General features: G+C 39.2%; 1 protein-coding gene across 1 annotated transcript; it reads right to left on the bottom strand.

Moving 5' to 3' along the window:
• Positions 1–2,346: 2,346 nt before the first annotated feature.
• LOC145771061 (uncharacterized) lies at positions 2,347–3,162 on the bottom strand. The gene is made up of 3 exons (XM_082582804.1): positions 3,068–3,162; positions 2,630–2,753; positions 2,347–2,503 (listed from the first exon to the last, which is right to left on the bottom strand). The coding sequence occupies exons 1-3, from the start codon at positions 3,144–3,146 to the stop codon at positions 2,347–2,349; spliced, it is 360 nt and encodes a 119-aa protein (XP_082438930.1). The 5' UTR covers positions 3,147–3,162.
• Positions 3,163–12,744: the final 9,582 nt, after the last annotated feature.

Here is a 12,744-nt window from a genome sequence, read left to right as displayed (position 1 = left end):
AAGGTATTACCCGTATTCCATACTTTCAGTGGAGCTGAAAATGGTGGCAGATTTTCAGGATTGGATAAAACCAAGTGGTTCCAACAGTACTTGAATGCAGGAATGGAAACAATCAGTGCACTAATACAGTTACCTGAGGACAGCACACTATCTCAGAATGTGAAAGAAATGGTTGCCAGCTTTGAATGCACGATCTACTGCCCGAAGGGTGCGCACATAAACAACATTCCAGAACTGAGATGGCACCTGTTTTGAAAGAACTTGGCGGAGAATCAAAACTTGCCTCCAACAATTGGTGCATTAGAGGAGCACGTTGAACGCGTGGGAGTTCAGAGTCGTGTCTGGTGCCAAGCCACTGTCATGTTGCAACAGCTCCTTGATCCACTTCGGCATGGCTACCATCAGCATGAAAGTGGGATTTCACCTATCACCACAAAGATTCTACCTGCGTCCTGCATCATAAGCCATTATTCAGCTCTAAACCGTTGCCAATGCAAAACCAACAGCTCAACCCAGAGATGTTCGTGCCGAAGGAACAACTTGACCTGCACCGACTTGTGTCTGTGTGGGACAGACTGCGAAAATGACGTTGACTGTAATGCTGGAAATAAGACTCAGGACAGCTGTTGGAAAATGGAATTGTTTTTTGTTTGTCCAAAATATGACAATGGCGTGCAGGCTTGCTTCTAATGAATTCCTTAGTCAACATAACTTAGCACTAGCTTGTTGAATGAAGTTTATATCTTAACTAGTAAGTAGTAATGTAATGAAATATAATTTCGGCGGCAATTTCGGAAACCAATATGGCGGATAATTGCAAAGTAGTTAACGCTAGGTATCTAGGTATACTTTTAATGGATTTCTTGACCCTTAAAACATAGAATTAGCATGTTTGATAAAGTTTCTAAGTTTATTAGGAGCCGAGATATATCAAAATATATACTTTGCGGCGGCCATTTTGAAAATTCAAAATGGCGGCCATGGGGACATCTCTGCAAATGTAATCAACGTTTTTCGGATTCCTCATGCTCTAAGCTTTCCGAAAATGTATAGGTTTGCTAATCTCCAAAAATTTTAAACGAAACTCTTTTTTTTGACATAGTGAACCTGACTAATGGCAATCGGACCTCATCAGGGAGGCAACAATAGAGTTTGTTTGTTTGTTTATCTTTATCCTGCATTGCGGGAAAGCGGACTTGAGCGCTATGCATCGGTGTACGCCTTCCGACATACACCTGACCCACGCTGCAGCCGACGGCAATGTTTGTTTCCGGTTGTCTACTTATGACTTAAATTTGGTACTACCCATTACTCGAAATCGATCACTAGGTAGAGGCAATGATCGTAAAGTTTTTTGCCCAGAGAAACAATGGCAAGTGCGGGTGGCTGGAGTCGAACATGCAGGCTCTCGAATGCGAGCCCAACGCGCTAACCACTCGGATACTTCGCATCTTCCAACAAAAGAAAAAACATATTTCCGAAGTAATGCATGAAATGTTATAATGTTGCACAAGACTTGATGTTCACGTGCGCTATAATGTTTAGGCAAATTGTGTATAATTCTAAATGCATTATTGAAGGCAACACGCAGGCGATTAATGTTACGTTGATGATAATTTTCCCACAGATGACATGCATACATTGGAGTACAATATGAACGGAATAGAACGTTTTTAATATCACTGGAGCACTTGTAACATTTTGATTTTAATTTGTTGGCAGAACAGATAATTTATTGAAACATGATCAAACTGTCGCAATCCTCAGGGCAGTCTTCTTGTACACAACTGAGATTGCAACAAGTTTCCCCACGACACTCTCCACATGCTGTACGCACTTTAAGCCATGTTTTCTGCAGCTGCAAGACATTGTACCACATTGATTGTTTGTTCCTTTTTTGCATTTGCATCGTACAACGTTCAATAGCCATTCTGGTGCCGGATCTAAATTGGCCTTTATTGGCATAACTGCACCTGCTGCGTCAGCTTTCCATCCCCATTGTGCGAGATCCAAGATTTCAGTGTCAAGATGCTTCCACTGACATACCTGAAGCAACAGTTTTATATCAACTTAGATAAATCAAGTCTTGCTGCCATAAAATTTTTGATTTGTAGTAGCCTACACCACATGTTTATGCTAGTCATATTATAACGCAACTTGTTTTGCTATACCTTGCATCTTTTCCTTACCGCAGTTTAATAGCGCAATTTGCTGTAATATTTTGAAGTTACCGACAGTAAACAATTTTTGAAAAATATCTTCAAGTGGTATAATCTATAGAGCAAAGACGCTTTTATACTAAATGATTACGGGTATTGTGTTACAATACCATTAGGCTACGCACTATTATTTCACCTGCAAATGTACTCTGAAGGAATGAAAACGAATTGCAGCTTCGGTGGGTGGCGATCTTTCAGGATGAACAGTGGAAGCTGTTGCAACCATCTGCATGTACTTGACGTACCGTAGTTGGCCAAGTGAATCGGCAGGTTTTGCACTAAAGCTTGATGGATCAACAAAATATAGCATTACTATCGGTGAATCTCATTCAGACTGGTAGGCTACTCAGCAACATTTTCATTTCTTCTTATTTAATTAACTGTGCACCAATACAGTCCCAGTAACTAACCTTTTCAATAACAAATCTCTTCCAGCATCAGTTATTTGCTCACGTGTAGAATCTAATCTCCCAAATACATCAGCAGATTGTTGAAATTCTTCCTTCTTCAGGTAATTGAACATCTTTAGCTTTCCTAAACAACAAGACAGATGACATAATTAATCTTTGTCACCAAATAATGTGTGCATACACTCCATGCATTGGCATTCCAAAAAAAAGTATTACAATATTAGAATAATATTGAGTGGATTTGGTAATGACTGCCATCTGAATTCTTGCATATCTTTTAAAAGCTGATCAGAAAATGGTAAAAATGTATATACTTTCAGACAAGCATGGTTTAAGCAGTTCAGAAATATATAAAACACTGTAACAAACACTATAGATAAAACACTGAAAGCAAGATTAAAATGTACTGCTACCAAAGCTGATTAATTATATTGGTACCTTGTTGATATATTGCAGAAGTTGTATCACATCCACTCCAAGCATGAGCAAACAGCAAGTAATTTTTGACACACCTCATGCACCTTACAACTACTTTCGCTCTCTTCTTTTTCTTTTAGATATTGATAAAGATGACTGTCACCAATGTTTTGTGCACAGCTGATTAATGTCTTCAGTCCACCTCGTTTCACTTCTTGTAGCTTTGATACATTATGAGATTGGCATTTGATGCATAAACTTTCATTACAAAAAGCTTGATTCTGATTTTCCATTATTCAATTATCTCCATAACATCTGAAAACTAGTTTATCAATTTTAACTGTTTAATAAACTAAGCTATACAACTTAGAAATCATTACCGGTATTTCATAAAAATCTTTAAAGCTGTAAAGAGAGAAAACTAACATCAGACCTGGGAAAAAAATGGCCACACAGAACATTTGCTCTTTCAAACTTAATCTATATCTGAATATGTTATAGCCTTTACAGGTGGTCTCAGAAGTAACAAGAACCATAGCTCCTACTGGTAGGTTGGCCTCCTTATTTAACTGACAGTGTGTGCAATTACCAGAAAACGTATTGTTGCATGGATATCACTAGAAGCTACCAGGTCTCAATAAACACCCTTCCTTTGTCAGTTTGTGCACCAGTGCACTGGTAACAGTGGCCTACTACTACTACCATACTGCATTCATTGGTACAAATACTTCACACCTGCATGCAATGCCATTTAAAATCCAAGATGTTAAATGAAAGAGAACTCAACTAAAAGAACAACAGTAAATTCAAAAATTTAACATAAGCTAGAGATGATAAGACATGCTGCATGTAAAAAACATTTAGACCTGTTTCCTTTAACTTTCATCATAGCCCAGCATACCGTACTGTACACTGTTATAGGCCTAGTGCACCTGTGTAATGTGTGTCGCCTGCTGCCCTATCTAACGTTTTGACTTCTGTTGCAAACCAAATTAAATGAATAACCTGACATAACTTACGGTACCGATAATGATGTTCTTGCAAACAGTTCCCAAAACAAATTAAACTACGGTAGGCTTGCCTGGTAGGGTACTCAGTTCTGTGATATTTAGGCTAGTACTGCAGCCAGTGCAGAGTGGTAGATCAAGAATCTTTGCTGTCCCAAACCTACTCAGTACTGCCTAGTTACTTACAAACCTCATGGCTATTTTTTTTTCTTTTTGTGCAACGCTCAGAGTTCAAGATGGATACCACTACATGGCTAATAAGCTGGTCAGTGGTCACCGGAGCAACTTCGACTGCCAGAATTTTACACGGCTTGCTGTTTCTGCTGAAAACATAGCTAGATTAGCTGCGCCACTAGCGGCGCAAGGTGTTGCTTAAAAAACGGCCACAACTTTTTTTGCCAAGGGTCCCTGGTTGGAGGAGAGTGATAATCCTAAACTAGAGGAATTAAGCTTTCCAACGATACCAAATTTGTTAAGGTCGCAATTTATTCCAGGCGGCCCTATATTTTCGCATTTTACGCTCAGACTAATGGTGTGTAAATGCAATATGTGTACTGTGTAGGCCTATCACTGGCAAATCGCACTTTTGCATGAAATCCAGCGTATGTCCTGTCATTGCAGAAGCTCCCTCAGTAGACGTGCCAACAGTCCTTCCAAAATAGCTCCACTTCCGTGCAAAATTGACAAAATTATCGTTTCCGTTAAAATTTTTTTATTCAGCTTTCGATTGAATCGATTTGTTTTACTTTTTCAATATATAGCTAGGCCTACTAGCATGCAGTCCTCAAGCTAGCCCACTACCAGGGCTAGGCCTATTTACGTAAAATCTACAACTCAGTTAAGAATAATGTTTTGAACAGTTACATCAGATTTAACAACAGCGTTATAAAATCAGGGTCTGAAAAGTACCGTAGGATAATATGAACTACTTTATGTAAAATTGGGAGCCGGTATACAAGTCGCCGCCCTGGTTAAAAAGGCGATGACGTCACGAAGGAGGAATCAACCAAAAAAATAATGAAAAAGTGGGGTGAAATCAGTCAACCATGACGATAAAAAGCATGCAAGTGTCCACCTTTACTAAATTAGTTGAGATTTGCTTGTTTCTGTTTCGACGTTAACAATTGAACCAGCCCTGCAAAGCAGAAGATCTCACCTGTGCAAAGCAATGTAACACAGGCCCGAAAAACACCATATACTTCCTTAGAGAAGAGTTAAACTTGACCAAGTTTAACAATTTATCCGAAGAATACTTCTAAAGATACCAGCATTTAATCAAGAACATATCTCTGTCGTTTCTGCTTCGATTTTTAGAATTAAACCATTGCTGGAAAGCACAAGCTATCGTCTACCCAAATAAAGCTAAGCCAGGCCCTAAAAGTTAAAAACATTTTCTAGGTAAAAAGTTGAACTTGACCGAGTTTAATCATTTATCCCACAAATATTTTTAACGATACCAGCATTTAATCAACGCTAATCTAAAGAACATACCTCTGTCTATTTACAAGAAAAAGTTGAGGTTGATAGCTTTTTCACAAAACGAGCAACCGGACTTCAAACACAAGCAAATAGCGCCCGATGACTCGTTGCAAATAGCGCCCGATGCTCCTAAAATTGGTACCGTATACTCTCTGCGACCCCTCAAGTTCGTTACGCGACCCCTTGCGGGTCGCGACCCCCAGTTTGGGAAGCCCTGCTCTAGAAAGTACATTGAACTTTATCGAAATGTTAGAAAATTGTTAAAACGAATAATCCGTGATTTCCCCACCCCATGATCTTTCTGGATACTCTCCAAGGCATGTATATTGCCTAAACCAATCTTTGGAAAGTTACCGCGGGCAGTGCCAACAAAGTGTCAAACCACTTATTGGTATCATTGTTTCAGACAGCAAGTATTATCTCATCTTCTGTTGAACGTTTGTTATTGATCTTGAAAAACTAGTTCTAAAACTAATACAACAAACAACGATCTCATCAGTGTTATTTATTCGGTTGTACTTACAGACTGAAAGAAACCCGCTTACAAAAGTGGCCTTTTATGGCATTTTCCATCTGAAAGAGATATCCAAACCACGCCCTACTGCTTCAAATGTCGTGCATGTCGTTAAAACTTTCTGAAGAGTCTTGTCAAGTGAAACTACAAATACGTTTGTTGGCTATCATGACATAATTCTGTCAAGATATATTCGAAACATGTTTATCTAAACATCTCTCAACTTTCACCTGCTCATAGTTCAAACTCATGCATGCTTGATGGGACTGCTACTAAACCACCAGGAAAGGGGCTGCTGTGGCGAATGACCCACAAAACGTATAAATGCATTTTGAGGAAAACATGTATAGCCTAAGATTTAATGTGCATCAACTCGAATTGTTTACCGGAAACTGCAGCAAGGCATTTGACAGACGATTTGTAACTAAGCTTAAGCTTTCATTACATTTGACAGATGACTTGTAAGAGAGTGCAGACTCGACAACCTCTCACGCCAACACAGATCTATGGTCTTTCGCATTCTCTCATTGGATGCATTCGTTTTATTTTTTATGTAGGCTATGTTTTGTTTTTGTATTCAAACAAAAGTAAACGTCTGACTGTAATAACCTTTCATTGCAAATGATTTATTTGTGATGTAATTTAAGTCACTACAAAATTAGGACGACTGCGTTGTTCTACAACTGCAACACCTGTTCCCGACAATTTTCACCAAATCAAACGTCATATAAAAACCGTTCAAGTCTACTGAATATTACGTCATGGAAATTCCTAAAGCATGTGCCAAAATTGCACCATCGTTCATAAGACCTGTTTGGACCTGTTTGGGCCTGTTTAAACAGGAAATATTACATCAGCTTAAACACCTGTTGGAATGACTTCATAATTGTCTTTCATTTATTGCGTCACAGTTACTTTCTACGTGAATTTGAGATATTGATATCTATTCTGGTCATTCGTAAAATGATTGTTTGAAAGTTGGCCGCACATTTAACTGTTGGCTTAGTGCTTGCTAGCTGGACAAAAGTTCCGTCTTTTATCCAAGTAATTTGTATTGTAGTGACAGTTTTTAGGTGTACGGCGTTGCACCAGTCATTTCGATAGCCTCGGGCTAATTTTACTGGAATACACTTTTGAATAGACGTTTCGAAAGTGTGTTTATTTTTGGGTCATTGCATGCAGACGAACGGATTTGGGAATCTTACGTTACAATTTTCCCACGAAGAGATTATGGTTTACCGCTGTGACCATAAAAAATAAAAGACGATTCTCTGTCTAGTGTTTGGCACAGAAGCACTTAGAAGCAAAGAAATAATAAAAGAAGATCTTATTGGTTGGTAGTCTAAAGAAGCAAAGAAAATTAAAGACATTTCTTCTCGGTAGGCAACTGAAGAACTTTAAGCTAAAAAGTAAAGACATTTCTTCTCAGTTTGGTACAGAAGAAAAATAACTTTGACATTTATTGGCAAGAAAGAAGATTAAAGGCAATCCATCTGTGCTTGAAGATTCAAGTGGAAGAATCCAAGCAAGTTTTGTGGACGTTTGGACTTCACATACTCGTACAGCTACGGTATCGTGCATTTAAATTCTTTTTTGTATTTTTACGGTCTTTGCAGTTAAGATTTTTATAACTACTGTAATTTGTGTGTTTGTGTAACTTAATTTTTTAATTGTTAAATTTAGCCCTAACATTTAATATGTCTACACTCGGTGGCGACAGGGACTCGACCGCCGTCGACTCGACTGAGTTTAAGCCTGATAATGTTCTTTGCGGTCGGGCAGGCCATTCTGGGGAGGGACCCATTAACGATGAGGCTAAGTCAGTTCGAGAGGCCCGGCATCTTAGACGGGATATTTTGACTCAAATTGGGAAACTTTCTGTAGCCCTAGGTTCTTTGAGTGATAAGCAGGAACTGTTAATTTTTAGATCTAAGTTATCTACTTTAGAAGAGGAATTACGGCATTTCCATGCTCTTTTGAGTAAAATTGTTAACTCTGCAATCTTGGCAGAACTTCGTGATAGGGTAGATCCCGAATTTAACTCGTTAAAAAATAACTTCGAACAAAAAGAAAGTGAGTTGTCAGATAAGTTGGATGCTGACATACATCCTGAGGATAGCGCCTCAAATGTAAGCACTAGGATGTCTGAGAGCTCGTCACGGATAGTTGCACAAATTAACCTACAGTTAAGACGAGAGGAGCTCCAGATCCAAGCTGAGGCCGAAGCAAGAGCTGCTGAGGCCATCGCAAGAGCTGAAGCCATACGAGCTGAGGCTGCCGCACGAGCAGAGGCTGCCGCAAGAGCTGAGGCCGTACGAGCTGAGGCCATACGAGCTGAGGCCATACGAGCTGAGGCTGCCGCGAGAGCTGAGGCCAACGCGAGAGCTGCTGAGGCCGAAGCGAGAGCTGCTGAGGCCGCCGCGAGAGCCGAAGCTAGAGCTGCTGAGTTCGCACTCAAAGACGCTCAGTTGAGGGCCGAACAACGAAAAGAGGTAGTTTTAGCTGAATATCGTTCTGAGTTGGGCTCCCGGCGTAGCTCTAGGAAGGGCTCTTCTAGGCATTCCAGAAGTGAACATCAATCACAGTTTAATTTACCTAACCTTTTCCACACGCCTGTTCAATCCGTAAGTAGACCTGTACAATCCACATGTTTTCCAGCTGTTTCAGGAGGTCTCGGGGCTGCGGCTAAGGATCTTCCGAAGGCTGTAGAGCCAAGGTCTGCAAATTACAACCGAACTCCTCCCCCAGAGCGTACAGGTCACGGGGCCGCCATTAGCAGTAATGCTTTGCCCCCTTCACAGTTTTCAGCGCCGCTAGTTTTTGATCGCCCAGCTACACGTAATTTGGGTGGTTGTGAGAGGCGTATCGTGTCTCCTGATTTTAACGTATGTGAGGATCGTGATCGGGCTGTGCATGTGACTGAGCCCACTCAGCCCATTAAGGGATATAGCTTATCTTCTCCCGCTAAATCGAGTTCTCAACAGCAGGATTGCTTTTTTGAATACCAAAATAGTAGGACGTTCTTCGATAAGGCGGCCTTGATTGGTTACGATGGTGATAATATGCCATTTGTCTTCTTTAAAAATCGTGTTATGGCCTTGATGGCAGCTTCGCCCTTTAAGGGAACTCGTTTGACTTTGTTGCAAGCAGCTTGTGTTAGAACAGCTGCACAAACGATTGCTAATTTGGTTTCTGACACTCCTGGCTTGTCAGAGGAAGACAGGATAGAAATGTCGTTAGCTCGCTTGTCCCAACGTTTTGGGGTTCGTGGAGGTCTTTTCGCAGAACCAGAAATTAGAAAGTATCGCTATGGTAGCAAATTGACTTCTATCTCTTCCAGTGATTTGAAAGAGTTTAAAGATGAATTGTCGCAGTGTTTGCTTTACGCGAAAGCTTATGGTCAGCGTGATAAATTAGAAGGACGTTTTGTTTTGGATTTGGCTAAACGACTCCTGTTTGACGCTAAGCAGCGTTATCTTGACTTTTTAGGTGATCAGTATGGTAGCACTGAGGAACCTACTTTTCAGAGTTTGTTTGAATTTGTAGTACGGGAGGAAACGCGCAAGTCGACTGATTTTAGCATTATGCTAATGGGCGATTCTGGTGAGTCGCAGCAATTTGAAAAGTTTGGCAAAGGAAAATTGCCTTCATGTCCGGTTAGGCAGACGTCGGTAAAACCCCATGATAATGTGATTTCAGGGAGTTCGCAGTACTCGACTGCTGTTGGCGCACCGCGCGGCGGTGTGGCCAGACGTAGTGACATACCGGCATGTTTTTGTTGTTCGTCACGTGGTCAAGTTGAATATCATTTTTTGTCTAATTGTAAAGAATTTTTGCGCTTGACACCTAAAGATCGGAGAGATGTCATTGTGAAAGCTGGCAAATGCTTGAATTGTTTGCGCCAGCATATGGTTAGAGACTGTAATCATGCAAATAACTGTCGTAAGTGTGGACCTACCAACGATAGGAAACACTATTTTCTTCTGCATGATTTTTATGTGACGTCACGTGATTCTCTGGATTTGGTCGGTAAAGATGAGGCTGGTGCCAGAGTTCCTGTGCGTAATGTTAAGATTGGAAATGTTAAAGCAGCCTTTAACCGCGTTACTGCTGCTCGTGTTTTGAATCCAATGACTGGCAAATCGAAGTTGGTGTATTGTCAGCATGATCCTGGTTCGCAGTTGACCTTTGTTTCGAGTGACTTGGTGTGCGAACTTGGTCTTAACCCTTTGTCCTGTGGGGGGGGGTCGGGTGGGACTTGGCGCTTTTCAAAGCAATATCACTAAAGAACTACGCAATCCACACCTTTGAAATTTTTTGACTTTTCCTAAAAATTATTCAAGTATTTATTCCGCTTTAAATGGCATTGCTATTGTCTATAGTTTTAGAGATATGACATGATTTTCATAACATACTCGGATATTTTAGCCTGCTACTAGCTAGTCCTTTTGTTTTCTAATTATACGGATTAATAGGATTACTGAGCGCCGTCGTGCGTGGAACTGCGACGCAGATATCTCGTGAGTTGGCTTTGTTGTAAAGCATTCGACCGTAATGATTCCGCCTTTTGTTTGCAAACTCGAGTTTTGAGTTGCTTTGATTAATCTTTTAATTACATCTGGGTTTCTTTGAAATTATATCAGAGAATAAGTATACGATAAGCCATGCTGAAAAAGATGTAATTTTACATAGTTTTCTATGGCCAATACATTTTGTTTCTAACTTATAACAAGAAGCCGTACGAAAATTTCTTGACAAAACTCAGTCTATCTCACAAAACAAACAAACTGATGTGGGAAGTTTTTTGTTGATTTCTTGTCGGAAAGCAACAAGAAGTGAGTTTTTGACCCGCCAATAAACTTCTGCATGTACCGGTACACTTATATTCACATAAATATTTATGGATGTTGTTAAAACGTTTTTATAAAAACGAGAGATTGAAGGATACTGAAAAGAACTTGACATCGTCTATCTAAACTGCTCTGCTTTTGTGGAAAAACACGCGCAGCGAAATTGTTGTGCTTTGACAAACATTGCACATACTGTATTGTCAGCAATGAATCTTTACCTAAATGGTAATTTTGCAGTTGCTTGAGAGATTACAAAATTATTTTTTCTCTACGAGGATTGAAAAGTTTTGATATATCTCAGCAGAAACACTATTAGGACCAACTCAATAATTTCAAACTTTGTTTTCAAATGTTGATCTTCAAAAGCTTATTTTCACAAAAGCTTACTTCAAAAAGGTGTAGGCATATATCACTTTCTCAATAAATTTGGATGTTTATGTCATTTGGAGCAAAGTTGTTTGCTTGGTTGAAAGAATCTGAATTCAATGCCTTGTTTTTGTAACGTATCGCAACGTAACCTATCAGTCAGCCGCTTTTGAGCCTTTTTGTTTTCGAATACATTTCCGTGACAAAAGATTGGCTTTTGTAATAACGCCATCAACCGCGAAGTTGCATTCTCTGACTGCATCTAAAACGCGATACCGTACTCAGCAATTTTTCTAAAAAATTGTTGCACGAAATACATATCTGACAAAATAAGGGAAATATGTTGAATTGAATTATTTTTTATACGGATTGTTTTCCTTGTCTCCTAAAAGTAACTAAAAAAAAAAAAAAAAACGATTTTTATCGTTTGGCATATATGATATTGAGGTTCACCTTGGTTTGCATGATGAAAAATGAAAATCATAACAAACAATTGCTCGAAGTGATTTTCACAGCTATTTGATCCTTCGCGATGATATCAATTGTAGTTTCTATTACATGAAACCTGTTCAAACTATTTTTTTTTAAAACTGTGGTTGATTCAAGAATATAATACTTTACACAAAACAACTTCAGTGTGAGCCTACCCAATAATGTGGATAAGTTATTTGCAACGTGAGTCGATTGACCAGAGTAGCCTCAGTGGACCAGAAAGCTGTGGCCAAAACTTGATTACTTTTATCAAAAGGTTTGCACATTGGGAACAGCAATCACTTTGTTTCAAATCAGCAAATCACTTTTTGTCATTGGTTCAACGTCTGAACTAATATACAACAACATTGGTTTTCTGGGTCTTTGGTTCGGAAAAACATCATTATGATGTATTGTTACGTGGTCTATCAGCCAGCAGTAGTTTATGCGCCTTTTGTTTTGGTTATGTATCAATTACAAAAGATGGCTTTTGCAGTAATGCCGTCAACCGCAAACTGCATCTAAAAAGTTATTTCAAAATTTGAAGAGAAAGAAATCTTCTAATGCGTAAGAAATAGCTTGACACAAAATGCATGTCCAACAAATTAGAAAAACATGTAGAAAACCTTATCTTGCAAATCTAGTTGACAACATAAAAAAGCCGTTTCAATCGCTTAGACACAAACGTGCATTTTCAAAATATCAAAAACCTTCAATTTTGCCGAAGAAAAAAGTCAAAATTTTAGTGATTTTTTTGTATGATAATAACAATCAGCCTAAAAAAGATTTTTTTTGCAAGATTTGATATCTTGCTAAATGTATTTATTTTTCCTATCGTTATGCCACGACTTTGAGTTTGTCACGCAGAACCGGAGTTCCCTTTGGCAATGTACAAACGACCTTTTCTATAGCCTACCAACACGATTTGACTAAACGATTATTATCACTTCACTTTATCAAAATTGTTGCAAAATTATTTCATTCAAAGTGATCATTGTTGGTAAGTATGGA

The sequence above is a fragment of the Aplidium turbinatum genome, chromosome 5 (assembly GCF_918807975.1).
Source record: "Aplidium turbinatum chromosome 5, kaAplTurb1.1, whole genome shotgun sequence".
Taxonomy (NCBI): Eukaryota; Metazoa; Chordata; class Ascidiacea; order Aplousobranchia; family Polyclinidae; genus Aplidium; species Aplidium turbinatum.
This window is presented reverse-complemented; position numbering and strand designations above follow the sequence as displayed.